Source organism: Trichoderma citrinoviride (assembly GCF_003025115.1).
Source record: "Trichoderma citrinoviride strain TUCIM 6016 unplaced genomic scaffold BBK36scaffold_9, whole genome shotgun sequence".
Classification (NCBI taxonomy): domain Eukaryota; kingdom Fungi; phylum Ascomycota; class Sordariomycetes; order Hypocreales; family Hypocreaceae; genus Trichoderma; species Trichoderma citrinoviride.
Window position 1 is genome coordinate 937,630 of NW_020194717.1, and position 13,988 is coordinate 951,617.

The following is a 13,988-nucleotide window of genomic DNA, read 5'->3' on the forward strand; positions in this document are numbered from 1 at the left end:
TGCTACTCCATTGCCTTTTCTGCGCCGCTCCGGGGGTGGTGGCAATGGTAAGGAGGCCGGCAGATTGCCACTCGCATCCAATAACACGCATACGGCGAATCTCCTCGGTATCAGTTGATGGCCATGCCTTGCATGCTCATCGCAGAATACTAGTTTGTAAGATAACGATTTACAAAAGCTTGTTTGATAGCAACAGTCTGCAACCCACAGCGTCTGATGTCTCACGTCCTCATTCCAGGAACCACGCGATACCGAAACCTAGAGATGGCACCAAACGAGCCTCTCGAAGCTCTCGAGCCCATGCTAGCCGCCCACCAATGCCCTCCGGCCAGCCGCCCCTACTACTACGGAGTGGTTGCATCTAGTACCCGTCTCTCCGTGGCCGCGATGCGGAGCCGGATGCGGCCATCTTCAGCTCTCACCAAACCCTCCAGTCAGAGGAAAACTTTTTTTGTTGGGGGGAGAGGCAATTGTTAGCGCCGCATCACTGGGATACCACCACGTCCCTTGGCAGTGGTATATTTTGTCGACTACGACGCACTTGCTCGATCATTATTAACGGGGCTCCCCGCACGATATAGTATTGGATAACGAATGGATGTCCAATTGCTTTAGCCGTGGAACTTCCTCGGCTGAAATCTACCCTCTCACTGACCCTGATAGTACTACCATCACACCTTGGTATCTCTGGTGTCTATAGCAATTCCCTGTTTTCAACTCATATTCTCTGGAGTTGCTACTGAAGATAACGGCGACGTTTTCTTCCACTAATCGACGATGCAGGCAAACTAACTCTTAGCGGCCGGCACAGTCCCTGTGAAGACTCGTGGGCTTTCACGTCCAACAACACATGGGGAAATGCGCCATCTCGGCCTTGAACCAATTGGGAAGATTGGGCGGCACATAGCTCGTGGCTATAGCATCGAGATGCTACTAATGATAACAGTTGAGTCCTTGCAGCATGTTGGCTGAGTTGCATGCACAAGAGCTAGACAATCATACCGAAGACGAGACGAGCGGGCAACTCGGAGAAGTCGGGAGAGGTTGAGCAACAGCAACATCAGTCCACTTCGCCCTCCGTACTACCGCCTCATCAGGTACCCTGTACTCCGTAGCTCGCATGAAGATGCAATGTATAGGTTGTTCTCATGGACGTTAGATGTATGAAAAATGCGTAGATTATCTCCGAGGACCAGGAAAACACAACTCCTGACCTCCTCATACAAGTACATACGTCTCCGCATCGGAGCATATGCCTTGCAAGGCAATTGCTGTCAGGGGATGGTCAAAGCATTTGCGGAGATGCAACATCGTCCTCGGAAATAAACCCCCCCTTGACCGTCAGCCGAGGCTCCTGATTCATGAATGTGACAGCAACTCTTGCTACCAATCTGCAATTGAGGAACAGGTGGGATAATACAAAGTTGAGACGGAAAATCTTTCCATCAAAGGAATCTCTTCATATTCGCAAGTCATTGATTCTGTTCTAAATCATTCCATAACACAAAACACAAACATGCAGGTCGCGTTCATATATCATTCCCTGTGCGACTTAAGCCAAAAACCCAATCTTGGATATCTTATAATCATGAAGGTGCCACTTATTTAGCAACCCACTCGCCGGCGATCCAGCGGTTGATAAAGTTGATGCTGCCCTCGGGCTCGTCCGTGGGCGTCATGTGGCCTGCGCCGTAGACCTGGATCCAGGTGAGGTTGTGCGAGGACTGGACGTTGCCGTAGGTCTTGTCGCCGACGGTGAGGTCCTTGGCCTCGGTAGAGCGGAACTTGTCGCCGTGCTGCCACTCGAGCTGGTTGACCCAGGCCTTGTTGCCGAGCCAGTTGCAGATGAAGTCGGCGTCACCGGCGTAGATGAGGACGGGGATCTTCTGCAGGAGGTCGGGGACGAGGCGGTAGATAGGCTTCATCCAGTCACCATGGAGCAAGAAGTCACGGTTGATCTGGAAGTTGCAGCTCTCGTAGCTGGAGACCTCGGCGCCCAGGGCCTCCATGACCTCAGGCTTGTTCAGGTACTCGGAGATGTAGCCAAGGCCCTCGTAGCACAGGTTGCCAGAGTCCTCGCACTTGGAGCGGATGTCGTAAGGGTTGTAGCCGGTCTGCTGGTACGGTCCAATGAAGGCGTTGTTGCAGTAGATGGCAGCGGGGACACAGAGCCACGCGCTCTCGGAGTCGTAGCAGTTCTTGATGAGGCTCTGGCAGCGGGGCAGGGCGTTGTCCATGGCGTTGCACTGGCTCTCGCTCAGCACGGCAGGGTAGCCACCCTCACCACAGGCCATGGGGCGGTAGTAGGCATACTGGGTGAACTCATCAGTCAAGCCATTGCCGACGGCAATGCTCTTGAGGTTGATGTTGCGGTCCTCGTGGGAGAGGATCTCGGAGGCAAAGGTGGGGACGTAGTGTCCGCCATAGGACTCTCCGGCAATGTGGAAGTCCTGGTGGGAGTACTCGGGGAACTGGTGGAAGAAGAGGGTCATGAGGGCGTAAACGTCCTTGCCGGCAGCAACAGTGTCGCTGACCGAGCCGCCACCGTATGAGTAGCCGACGTTGACCGGCTGGTCGAGGAAGATGACGGAGGCATTGTTGTTCCACGCGTGAGGGTTGTGGACAACCTCAATCTTCTTGTTGATGGAAGCCGGTCCCAGCTCGAAGAAGAGACCTGTGAGGGAGGAGCAGCCAGGGCCGCCATTGAGCCACAGGATGACGGGGTCGTTCTTGGGGTCGTTGCGGGACTCGAAGAACCCTGCGGAGAAAGAGCGTGGTTAGCCATTGGTCTGACAGGCAATAGGACCACGACAATTAGATCGTCAAGAGGGAAACTCACAGTAGAACAAGTGCTTGTCCTTCTCATCATCGTCAAGGTATCCGCTAAACTGCTTCACCTTGTCGACGCCGAGCTTCTCGGGATTGACCTTCTTGGCGCGCAGGCTGTAGTTGGACAGCTTGCCGCCGACCAGCCGGCGCGGCTCGCCCGACTCGTCCTCCACCCACAGCTTCTGGACGTCGGCGCCCTTGACGACGTGGTCCCAGTCGCCGTCGGGCTTGCGGTCGTGCTTCTTGGGCTTGATGCTCTTGGCGTTGGCCAGGAAGGCGTCCACGGCGTCGGGGGCCAGCAGGGAGACCTCCTCCCAGAGGGCCTTTGCGTCGGCCGTCAGCTCGCCAAACGAGTCCTTGAGGGACGCGGCCAGCGACTCGAAGTCGGAGCCGAACTTGACCGCCGGCTTGGACGAGGGGTCGCCGAGGACCTTTTGGTCCTGGAAGGCCATGGCCGAGGAGGCGGCGCCCAGCACGAGGGCGGAGGTGGACAACCGCATGGTGACGGCTTAGGCTGTGAGGATGATGATGATGATGACGATGGGGATGAATGCGATGATGGAGGATAGAGATTGGGATGATGAAGAGGGATGGTTTGGAGGATGAGGATGGAAGGGGAGGAAAAGAGACAAACACAGGCGCGGCTAATAAAGGGCGTGGCTGGCCGCGAGACTGGCGGTCATTACGTATGCGAGCAAGGCAAGGCAGAAGCCCAACCTCTTCCAAAACGCAAGCCAAAACCAACGCTGAGCCGAGACCTTGTGCCTTTTGCCTAACCGCATCCACCGCATATCAACGGTCGCGGTCACGCTGGCTGCTGTTAGCGCTCCGATAACCATGCGAGGTACCTGTCGCCCCCTCCCCGTGTTTGTCACTGCCAGATTGGTAGCTGCCCATCGCCCCCCTCGCTGCAGGGTCCGGCCGGATAACAGATAACCGTCGCGATGAGGGTGGCCGCCTGTTAGTGGCGATTGGCTGTGTCCGGTGGGCGGATCCCGTACCCGGCACTGTTTGGGTCCCTTGATGGCCGCAGCCACGGGCGAGCATCAGCGACAATCAGGGGATACATGCAGTACACGGATACCTGGATATGCTGCAAATGGACAATGATCGCTCTCACGAGCTTGTCTGGGACATTGACTCACCTCTCTCTCGCCTCCTATTGCTGACTGTCTTCAGGTCCTCATTCCAGCTGCTTGCTGAGGCACCCAACTCACTCCGTGGTGTCCAGGCGACAGCAAAGGTTCCCCCAGGATACAGATACAGATAAACCCCACATAATGCCGCTTTGGGTCTAGACAGTCTCAAGGCCCCGGCACGTACCGTTCACGTGGCCCCAATCAGCACTCAATCTTCAGAAGCGACAGAGCAGCAGCGATTACGCTGCAGGAAATACTCAACGTTTGGCTTCAAATAGGGGGTCATTGAGGCCTGAGATTGATGAGCCATGGGTGGACTTTCGGTGAAGTAAGAATCAGAACGGTTACAGTTAGATGCAAAGCAGGACTCGTCTTGTCACATGTGCAGCAATGGCTCCATGTCGTGGCAACTTCGAGATTACCCTAGATGCATGTGTACGAAGTAAACTGTCGACCTACGCAGGGGAGAACAAACTTGGGGCTTGCCCATATCATCATCACACCATGAAAGAAATTTCGGAAGCTTCTTTGGGAGATCTATTTCTCTCTTGATAGCAGATATGCTCCAACAGCAACATCTATTTGCTCTCCGCAGCCTTGGCCGCTTCCTCTTCCTTCTGCTTCGCCTTCTCAGCCTTCTTGGCCGCAATCTGCTGCTCCTTGAGCAGCTTCTTCAGCTGGTTCTTGGTCATCTTCTCCGGTCCGCCCTCGGTCGGCGCTGCGGCCTCATCCGCCTTGATCTCGGGCACGACGAGATCCGCACGGGGGACCTTGGGGTTGCCTTGCCACTCCAGCGGGCGGACGGCCATGAATTGCTTCACAACCTCGTCCGTCACCTTGGCTCTCCTCTCCTGGAAGGCGCCGACGTACTCTTGCAGTTTCGCAATGCAAATCGCCTTGAGCTGTTCGGTTTCCGTCAGTATCATCAGCGGTCAATACAGTGATGTGTAGTACTTACATCGCCAGTCAAGAGGCTTCCACTCAAGTAGTCCGCCTTGATCTTGGCCAGTTCCTATGCCCATACTATCAGCGAAGGTCTTTCGTTATGAGATTGCATCTTCGTACCTCATCATCTTCCAAGAAGAATTGCAGATACTGGTAGGACACATCAACATCCGGGTTGCCTCCCTTCTCGCGATGCTCCTCAACAGTCTCACGGCCTCCTGAGAAGGCGTATCTGTTGACCTTGTTCTTGATCTCCTTGGCCGTGTCCTTCATGAAAATGGCAGAGGTGTCGTCACTGGCCGACATTTTAGAGCCTGGGCCCTGCAGGGCATCCAGAAATCTCATGTGCACCAGCGAGGGCTTGGCGTAGCGAAGGCTCGTGGCGCAGTCGCGAGTCAGACGGAAGTAGGGGTCTTGGTCAATGGCGCAAGGGATCAGACAGGGGATCTTGGCCGACTTCGTCTCGTCATCGCCGAAGATGTGAGGGAACGACGAGGCAAAGGCTGTGGCGCCCTGGATACTAGGGAAGTGAATCTTGCCGATGTTCGAGCTAGGAGTTGAAAGGCAGAGGTTAGTGACAACGCTGGTTATTGCAGCGTAGGGCGTAAAGCCAGCACTCTCCCTGCCACTTACCTTCCGTCGAAGCCAAACACGGCCTTGGCCACATTGAATGTGACTCTTTTTGAGAACCTGGAGATGTTTCTGTAAAAGGCACCGCCAATGAATTCGTAGTCTGAGAAGATGAACGTCTTCTTCGGGTCGAATCCAGCCGCGATGATATCCTTGGCGTTGGTCTGAGTGTAGCTCATGACCTCCTCAATTGTTCGCTTCTCCGAAAAGAGGAACTTTTCATCTGTACAGTTATTGATGAGCGTTAGTGATCATGGAGGAATCTCAGCTGATACGGAGATTACCAACCATCTGTCAACATGATAATCAGGGGAGCGTCAAGCACATCTTGGAGCCACCTGCGGCAACACATTAGAACACTTGCCCAAGTCATCGTCTCCATGAACACTCATCATACTTGACAAAGTCAAACACTTGGGTGTGTCCAATGTGCATGCTGTCGCTACTGGGGCCTCGTCCAGTATAAAGATAGAAGGGCTCATTCTGTCAAACCCGCGTCAGAAACAAATACCCCATTCGTGTCAGTAGTGATTCGTCTCTACCTTCTCATAACGATCCAGAATCAAATTCAAATCTCTGTGGCTGAACACAATCCCTCGGCGCATGAATCGATGGGGCTTGCTGCCGGTAACCTTCTCCCAGCGCTCCAGCAGCGCATCGTCAATCAGACTGGTGCCGAACTCGTCAATGAGCTTCCGGTAGTCAATGGCCTTGACCTTTCCGTCCTCGCCGACTTCTCCAGAGACGGACCATGGGTTGATGTCCTGCTTGCCGGATGCCGGAGGGGCATCGACCGTCTTGTCCTCGACGGCCGGGGCAATCGTAGCGTCGGCCATTTCGTGCTATATCCTTGGAAGCAGGGAATACGAAGTGAGCGTATCTCGGCTGGACTGATGGTTCAGATCCTGACACAAGCGGTACCAACACGGCGAGTGCTTATGTCAATCCGTATGACTCGGAACCCTTCTGGCGACTGTGACTCCTTGTGACTCAACACACTCAAAGGCGGGGCAATGGCAGCAGGATATCAGCAGAGGAAGAATTCAAAGGCCAGGGTGTTGGGCAAGGCTGGTTCGCATTCTTGGTGGGGTAGAAAAAAGTTCAAGTGTGTGCATAAGCATGAGAATCACAGGCTGAGGAGATCTACACCCACGGCTAAACTGTATTGGGCCATCTCTCACGGTGCCGCTTCGTTGCCTCTTTCTTGGAGACGGTCTGGACTATTGACTCTGCGACAAGAATAACCTATAAGTTACTTTCGAGTAAGAAAGAAACATAAAAGGGCGATACTGGAAATTGCAGGATCTTGTTCTCAATGGTAACATGCGTCTCCATGACGCCCGTTACTACCAAGAAAGCAACGGTAAACCCGTCACCGTCCCATTTCAGTCTAGACCACGTTCATATTTGTAAGCCCAACGTCTATCCCGCCAAGCCGTCATAGCCTTACGATTTATTTACATTCTCTGCTCGTCGACGTCAGCCCTCTTCCTTTCATACCTTTGTCCGACTACAAAATACTCAAGCAGCGCCTGATTACTTTTTAAAGCACTGCTCTGTTCTTCTGTCCAAACTTCTCTTTCTCTCGCTCCTTTTCTCCCCTCCCCACAAAGCTTCGCGATCCCTCGCAAGCAAAAACCGACAACATGTCCCGCCAAATCAACCTCCCCTCCAACCAGATCAAGCTCACAAACGTCTCCCTCGTGCGCCTGAAAAAGGGCAAGAAGCGCTTCGAAATCGCCTGCTACAAGAACAAGGTCCTCGAGTGGCGCTCCGGCATCGAGACGGACCTCGACAACGTCCTCCAGATCCCAAACGTCTTCCTCAACGTCTCCAAGGGCCAGACGGCGCCCAAGGAGGACCTGGAAAAGGCCTTTGGCAAGGGCAAGTCCACCGACGACATCGTCCTCGAGATCTTGAAAAAGGGGGAGCTACAGGTCGGGGATAAAGAGCGCGCGGCGCAGCTCGAGAGGGTGCATAATGAGGTCATTAGCATCGTCGTCAGTAAACTGGTCGATCCGCGGACGAAGAGGGTGTACACGCCGGGCATGATTGAGAAGGCGCTCGACATGCTGAGCTCGCAGGCTCACAACAACAACAATAACACGGAGAAATCGACGGACTCGGGCGCCGCGACGCCCACAACGGGGGAGGCTGGCGAGGCCAAGCCCAAGACCAAGGAGCACACGTGGACGGGTGTGACCACGACCAAGAGCGCAAAGAGCCAGGCCCTGGACGCGATGAAGGCCCTCATCGCGCATCAGCCCATCCCCGTCGCGCGGGCCAGGATGAAGCTCCGGGTTACGTGCCCTACCAACGTTCTCAAGCAGGCTGTCAAGGCGCCCAAAGCCGCGGCGAAGGAGGAGGATGACGGCGGCGAGGCCAAGGCGCCCGGGACGGTCAAGGATCGTATTCTGGGATACGTTGAGCAGGTGGAGAGCCAGGATGTCATGGGCTCAGAGTGGGAGGTTGTGGGCTTTGTTGAGCCGGGTGCTTTCAAGGCCTTGTCTGATTTCATTGGCAATGATACCAAGGGACAAGGAAGAGTCGAGGTTTTGGATATGGCGGTCACGCATGAGGATTGAGGCACATAAATGGAGATAGAACCACCCCAAAAAAATGAATAAAATGATACCCCGAAAAGTCTGACTCCTGAAGGAATGCCACGAGTGTACTGGGTTGGTAGTTGAGTCTCCTCTCGTATTGTATACCCTCCCATTGTATGTTTAATTTGAAGCAGAATCCGCACGGCGTCTGGGACAGTTTCACTTTTTGAATTCTGCACAATCAAGAATGGCCATGATGCAGTTGAGCACATTACAGATAACGCTTTGAAAATGCTTTTAATTCATTCGACTCTGATCTAGAGTACAGCACCAGCTGCGTATGCCAGAAAGCAATCCCAAGGAAATGCTCATCACAAAGATGAAAAACCCAGCCGTCACGCCTGTCCACCCCAGACCGAAAACAGTAAAACCATTAGCCACCCTTCTTCTTGGAGACACCGACGGTCCGGCCGCGACGACCGGTGGTCTTGGTGTGCTGACCGCGGACACGGAGGCCCCAGTAGTGTCGGAGACCACGGTGGGCGCGGATCTTCTTGAGGCGCTCCAGATCCTCACGGAGCTTGGAGTCGACGCCGTTGGCCAGGATGTGGGAGTCCTTGCCGTCGACGATGTCGCGTTGTCTGTTCAGGAACCAGGCGGGGATCTTGTACTGGGTGGGGTTTTGGATGATGGTGACGATACGCTCGAGCTCTTCGGAGGTAAGCTCACCAGCGCTGCAGTTGACGGATTCGTTAGTCTCCAAATTTCCAAATTCTTCCAAGTTTTTGATGGTTTCCATTGTGGCTTCCGACAGCCAGCAAAATCATCAAACCAAAATCTCAGGATTCGGAATATTCGCGTACCGCTTGTTCAGGTCGACATCGGCCTTCTTGCAGACCAAGTTGGAGTATCGGCGACCGACACCCTTGATCTTGGTCAAGGCGTACATAACCTTCTGCTTTCCATCGACGTTGGTGTTAAGAAGACGCAGAATCTAGAGGACACGGCAGCTGTTAGCCCAAATCGATTGTTTTGCCAAAGAAATACCCCTTCCACCATCCTTCCAGGCGCGCCTCGAGACGCATCCCCCAGTTGCTCCCCCAAGTTTTCTTCCTGGTTCATCGCGACGATGACACTCCACCACCGCATGCAACTCGGCAGCAACTGGAACAGATGCTCTCCTTTCCATTCAGGGTGAATTGGAATCACTTACGAACTGGAAGTTCGTCTTCTCTCCCGTGACGAGCGACATGCTGGGCAACTGTATCGGTCGTTGCCGTGCTGCTCGTTAAGTTCGATTGTTCGGGGTTGAAGAGAAGAGGGCGGAGGATTTCACAGGACTCGCTAAACATGGTGGAATTTTCGGCCCTTGTGGGGGCACAAAGTAGGGCAAACACAAAGCCTGCCAACGTAAGCAATCACGTGCAGCTGGCACACGTGATCCGCTGACTTGGCAAATCTCCGGACAGTGTGTGCAGGCCGTGCGTAACTTGCTTTTGCACCCCCGGCCGACCTCCCATGTTGAGATTGACAAAAGATTTTCTCTTGGCCGAACTGATCTCCTCGAGGGCTTGCTTCCATGACCAACAGCATACCTGGAGCCAAGAACATAAGAGAGCCTCACACTTCCAGGCCAGAATAGATACATGTTATGCTCAAACGGTAGGTGCTCGTAGACTCTTAGAGTAGATAGAGACCCCGTCTTTTTCCATCGCTCGGTCAGCGTGTCCTCGCCTGCTGATCTTGAGCCGGATGCCCATACTCTCCTGTATGGGTACAAGACAAGAGCAACCACAACGTTCTTTGAGTACGGGACCTTTATTTGTGTGGAGGCTTTCGTAATTTATCTGTTGTTACATATCTCGTAGTCCCTCATTTTGTCTTTTCTACCTTATCCATTAGACCGCATTTGATTTCTGTTGTAACTTTGTTCAACCAGTTTCAGCCACCTCGCCCTCAACACACCCAAAGCTCAATACATCCCAGAATATCAACTGTCCCATCGAAGAAGCAAAATACCCAGCAACTCGCTCGCCATACCCTTATTAGTATCCCTTGAGCATCCTCATCACTGCTTCACTCTGCTTTCACTCCTGGTTCATATCTTCGTCCTCCTGAATGACGTTAGGTACTGCCCCAAGGGACGAAGCGGAAGGGCTGCAAACTCACCTCCTTGGGCCCCGTCAATCTGCTGGTCAAAAGTTCCAAGAGATTTGCTCGGTCCATCTCGTGCGACTGGGAACCGCCTCTGGAGGGTGGCGCAAGCATTACTCCAACCCGAGAAAGTCCACGTATCTCTAAGAGTTCGTCCAGGCCGAGAACATCTGCTATCCTGGTAACCTTGAACGACAAAGGGAAGTAAGACTTCATAATGGTTGCTCGCTCGTTAAGGTGAATGTATGTCAGCTTGGAGAGGATGATGCCGAGACTGTCAAGCTTGGGAAGCTTGTTCAACAGCTTGAACGTCTTTGCCGCCTCTGGGCCACCCCATGAAACCAGGACACTCCTCACGTTCTGGCGGAACATGTCGTTGCGGTTCAAATGCGACTGTAGTTCGCAGGGGCATCTGAATCGAAACGTCTTTTCGCGGTAAAAGACTCGGAAAAACTCGGCAGTCATCGCATTCGAGCCGAAGAGGCATGGCAGGTCTCTCATTTGAATCGTCTGAAACGTGTTATCTCGTTCGAACCGAGGGCACTTGCAGCCTGCAGTCTTGTTACCCGCCGGCAAGATTGCCTGGGTTCGGAAAATGTTGTCTATAATGAGGCTAAAGACTTTCCGCCGTATCTCTGCCGGGAGCCTCATGAAAGGGAATCCATCGGTGGATGGCTTCCTATCTGCGGGCATACCCATCAATACAACCATAGCAAGGCCGCATCAGGTCGAGAGCACGCCGTGAGGGAACTCGCCTCCTACTCTTGACTTACCTGCGATCTCGAGGAGCTCTGTGCACATCTCGATGACATCGACGCACGTTGTGAGTTCCTCAGGCTGCTTCTTAATGATGCCCGCGCATTTCGTAATGGTGTTGGCAATAGCCGACCTGCGATTCGGGCTCAGGCGCACGAGTCTGCCCAGCTCCACGGCGTCGATGGAGCCACTGTGAAAGTGATCCAGGGCCATGAACAGGTCCTGGATGTTCTTCGACAGGCCATACCTGGCCGGCACCGCCTTGAGCTTGAGGACGAAGAAGGACTTGGCCATCTCTGGAGGCGGGCCGCTGGATGCTGGCTCTGGGAGGGGCTGTTTGTCACTTCGAAGACCGTGTTGTTGGTGATGCAAGGTCAGAGTCCTACGCATAAGGCTGCTGCCGCTAAGAGTTTGCTTGAGGTGACAGAGTTTGGTCGACAGTTGGCCAGGCTCGAGGTAGTGACGAGTACCCGGGGCGCCCAGCGGGAAGGCGCGAGAGGGCACCTGCCGGCCCTGATAGTGGTCGCCATTCTGCCGTCTGCCAGCTGCCTGGCGGGCAAGGCCTGAGCGGTGACCGTTGGTGAGGGATCTGTGCCTAGAAGAGACTCGGGAGTCAATGAGGCAGACTTCAGGAGCAGCCGCGGAAAGCATAAAGTCGTGACAGTAGAGCCTGAGCGGCGATGATGCTGCAGTTGACGGCGCAAAGAAGGGGTGCAAGTTGAGTCGATGTAAGAATGAGAAGCGCGAGAATGCGCAAAGGAGAGAAACGCTTGCAGAGTTATCGAAACTGATATCACGTCGAGGCTTCTGTGAGAAGACCAAACCACGAGAGAGCGCAGTCTACCAAGATAAAACCTCACCTTTTTCTCAACCCTGCTTCAGCCTTTGGCCCAAATGTCACAGTATAGCATTTATCGTAGATGAAAAGCAGGGAAACGGATTATTATCAAGAATTTATTCAAAAGACATCTAACTATGTCAAGATATGGGCAACTGATTTACCTTATGTGCCGTATATGTGTGTAACCCAATCGCTCAGGTCATGCCAAAATGTTCCCAGCCATCCAACGCCGTGATCCGTCTACAGCGAGATCTTTTTAAACCTCTGTAGAATTGTTTCCGAACTCCCATGTATCCCGATTCAAAGTACACTTAGGTAATAGGATAGACAAAGGAAATAGAGAGCGCGCAGGATGCCAGAAACCCACGTCGTCTAAATGTGTAGAAAGCCCGCCTTCCGTCATCATAGCCATTTGCGTCGTGGTGAACATAGCACAAGGTGAATGTGCGAATCTCGCACCGCAGCTGAGATGCGGATTGCACGGGAGAGTGAAGAAGCAAGGTTGCGAGAAAAGAAGAGAGAATAGCTGCGGTCGCATAAAGGTCGTCGGCGATCTGGGGAGATCTAGATCTGTCCCCTCATGCTATGCAGGAACAATTGCCGCCGGCGGGGGTGGCGCCCTCCGCAGCATCGTAGTGTGGGTGGTAGGTAGGGCATTAAAATAGCTGAAAGTTGAAAAAGGGTGTCCAAATTTGGTGTTGAAAAAGAGGCAAAGGTTGTAAAAATTCGCCGAGGAATTGCCACATGGGATTTCCTCTTTGATGCTGCTTGTAGCAAACAGTATGCACTTGGTCATGTGGTCGTCGTCAATTGAGAAGGGCTGCGTGCATATAGCCAGATCTAGCCGGTGGTGGTTTGGCGATCTGGCAAATGAGGAAAATCCCCGGTCGCAATTCGCATGCTAAGCAGGCATCGCGTCGCTCCGGCTCTCGGTTGCCGGCAATGCCTGCAATCGTGCATGTGTCTGATTTTCGAAGACACACAACTCAGACATCCTCAGGCCCCAGGTCGAGGCTGTTGACGCGCGTGCAACACGGGCTGATGCCGTCAAAGTCGAGGTCCTGGAGGACCTGGCTCGGGTCGGAGGCGCCAAACTCCATCTTGAAATGGCTGAGCATCTCCTGGTGCTTCAGGTTCTGCTCCGTCAGGGGCTTTTCGCTCGGGTGCTTGTACGTCCGGCCCCTGTTTCTCCTGCGGTCCTTTTCCTCGCGCTTCGCCGCCTCCTTGTCCTTGTCCTTTTCCTTGTCGCGAATACCGAGCGAGGCCAGCGTTCTCGATAGTGTTGAGCTGGTCTTTTTCAGCGACAGTTGGGGAGCGGATTCGGAGCTGGAGCTTTGTCGGGCCGACGACGCTGTCGTCGCGTTGGAGTCTGTCTGGGAGATGGTGTCTGAGTCGTCAGATCTGCGCAGGGCGCGGCGGAATCGCTCCCGGATAGCCATTGTGAAGCTGGGTTGTGGCTTGTCGTAGTGGTAGGTGGAAGGCGAGCAGGTCTCGAGTGCAGCGACGATGTTTTATATACCCGTGCGACGAGTACTCGAATTGTTATGCAGGAGTGCCGATGGTTTGAATGTTTGTATCACAAACTAGACGCCGAGGACGGGGATTGTCGGGAGCTGTTCCGGTGTATGTATGGACAGATCCTTCGTGGGAGCGGAAGCAAACGCTTTATAACAGGACCAGCAAGGGCCTCAAAGCGAAAGGTACCTTGGTACGGGTGTCAAGTCTGTCGATAAAGAAAGCCTACAAGGCTTAGAGTTTGCACAGTTGCTGGCGATGGCTGAAGATGGCGCGGAGATGGCTGAAGTAGCTTTGAGGCCAAGGCTTGACGGTTAGAAAGCCAACACTTGAAAGAGAAAAGGAACAAAAGGTAGAAGCAGACGCAGGCGCGTCGGGAGCAGATCGACGGCTACTTATTAAAAGGAGACCGTCGAAAAGCGCTCAAGGATCGAGTCAATCAGTGCCGGGACAGGGAAGGGCGATTGTCTGCGAACTGCTGCTAGTCAGGGCCACATATTCTTGCACTCGTGCCTTCACAAGAGCGAATAGACAGTATCCATGGATCTGGACAGGCAATGTCCGTGTTCCCCAAGTGGCGACTCTCCAGCACTCGGCCTTTCTCAGGCGCAAGCGGAGCAGCAGCCATCCAAG

General features: G+C 53.8%; 6 protein-coding genes across 6 annotated transcripts; 1 reads left to right on the forward strand and 5 right to left on the reverse strand.

The window, feature by feature from the left end:
• Nucleotides 1-1,459: 1,459 nt before the first annotated feature.
• BBK36DRAFT_1135708 (serine carboxypeptidase) lies at nt 1,460-3,632 on the reverse strand. The gene is made up of 2 exons (XM_024892734.1): nt 2,840-3,632; nt 1,460-2,758 (listed from the first exon to the last, which is right to left on the reverse strand). Exons 1-2 carry the CDS (start codon nt 3,327-3,329, stop codon nt 1,602-1,604), a joined length of 1,647 nt encoding a protein of 548 aa, XP_024748595.1. The 5' UTR covers nt 3,330-3,632; the 3' UTR covers nt 1,460-1,601.
• Nucleotides 3,633-4,539: 907 nt separating this feature from the next.
• Nucleotides 4,540-6,384, reverse strand: BBK36DRAFT_1135709 (tryptophanyl-tRNA synthetase). The gene is made up of 7 exons (XM_024892735.1): nt 6,086-6,384; nt 5,941-6,026; nt 5,832-5,881; nt 5,547-5,766; nt 5,034-5,463; nt 4,927-4,980; nt 4,540-4,870 (listed from the first exon to the last, which is right to left on the reverse strand). Exons 1-7 carry the CDS (start codon nt 6,377-6,379, stop codon nt 4,547-4,549), a joined length of 1,458 nt encoding a protein of 485 aa, XP_024748596.1. The 5' UTR covers nt 6,380-6,384; the 3' UTR covers nt 4,540-4,546.
• An 805-nt stretch (nt 6,385-7,189) lies between these two features.
• BBK36DRAFT_1142267 (shwachman-Bodian-diamond syndrome protein) lies at nt 7,190-8,128 on the forward strand (the record flags this gene model as incomplete). The annotated part of the gene is made up of 1 exon (XM_024893514.1): nt 7,190-8,128. One exon carries the CDS (start codon nt 7,190-7,192, stop codon nt 8,126-8,128), a length of 939 nt encoding a protein of 312 aa, XP_024748597.1.
• Nucleotides 8,129-8,354: 226 nt separating this feature from the next.
• Nucleotides 8,355-9,425, reverse strand: BBK36DRAFT_1132290 (ribosomal protein S13). The gene is made up of 3 exons (XM_024892027.1): nt 9,303-9,425; nt 8,953-9,083; nt 8,355-8,823 (listed from the first exon to the last, which is right to left on the reverse strand). Exons 1-3 carry the CDS (start codon nt 9,339-9,341, stop codon nt 8,523-8,525), a joined length of 471 nt encoding a protein of 156 aa, XP_024748598.1. The 5' UTR covers nt 9,342-9,425; the 3' UTR covers nt 8,355-8,522.
• A 751-nt stretch (nt 9,426-10,176) lies between these two features.
• BBK36DRAFT_1142269 (hypothetical protein) lies at nt 10,177-11,293 on the reverse strand (the record flags this gene model as incomplete). Its single annotated transcript, XM_024893515.1, has 3 exons — nt 10,177-10,203; nt 10,259-10,926; nt 11,017-11,293. 3 exons carry the CDS (start codon nt 11,291-11,293, stop codon nt 10,177-10,179), a joined length of 972 nt encoding a protein of 323 aa, XP_024748599.1.
• A 1,533-nt stretch (nt 11,294-12,826) lies between these two features.
• On the reverse strand, nt 12,827-13,312 carry BBK36DRAFT_1204724 (hypothetical protein; the record flags this gene model as incomplete). Its single annotated transcript, XM_024897327.1, has 1 exon — nt 12,827-13,312. The coding sequence occupies exon 1, from the start codon at nt 13,277-13,279 to the stop codon at nt 12,827-12,829; it is 453 nt and encodes a 150-aa protein (XP_024748600.1). The 5' UTR covers nt 13,280-13,312.
• Between the last annotated feature and the right edge of the window lie 676 nt (nt 13,313-13,988).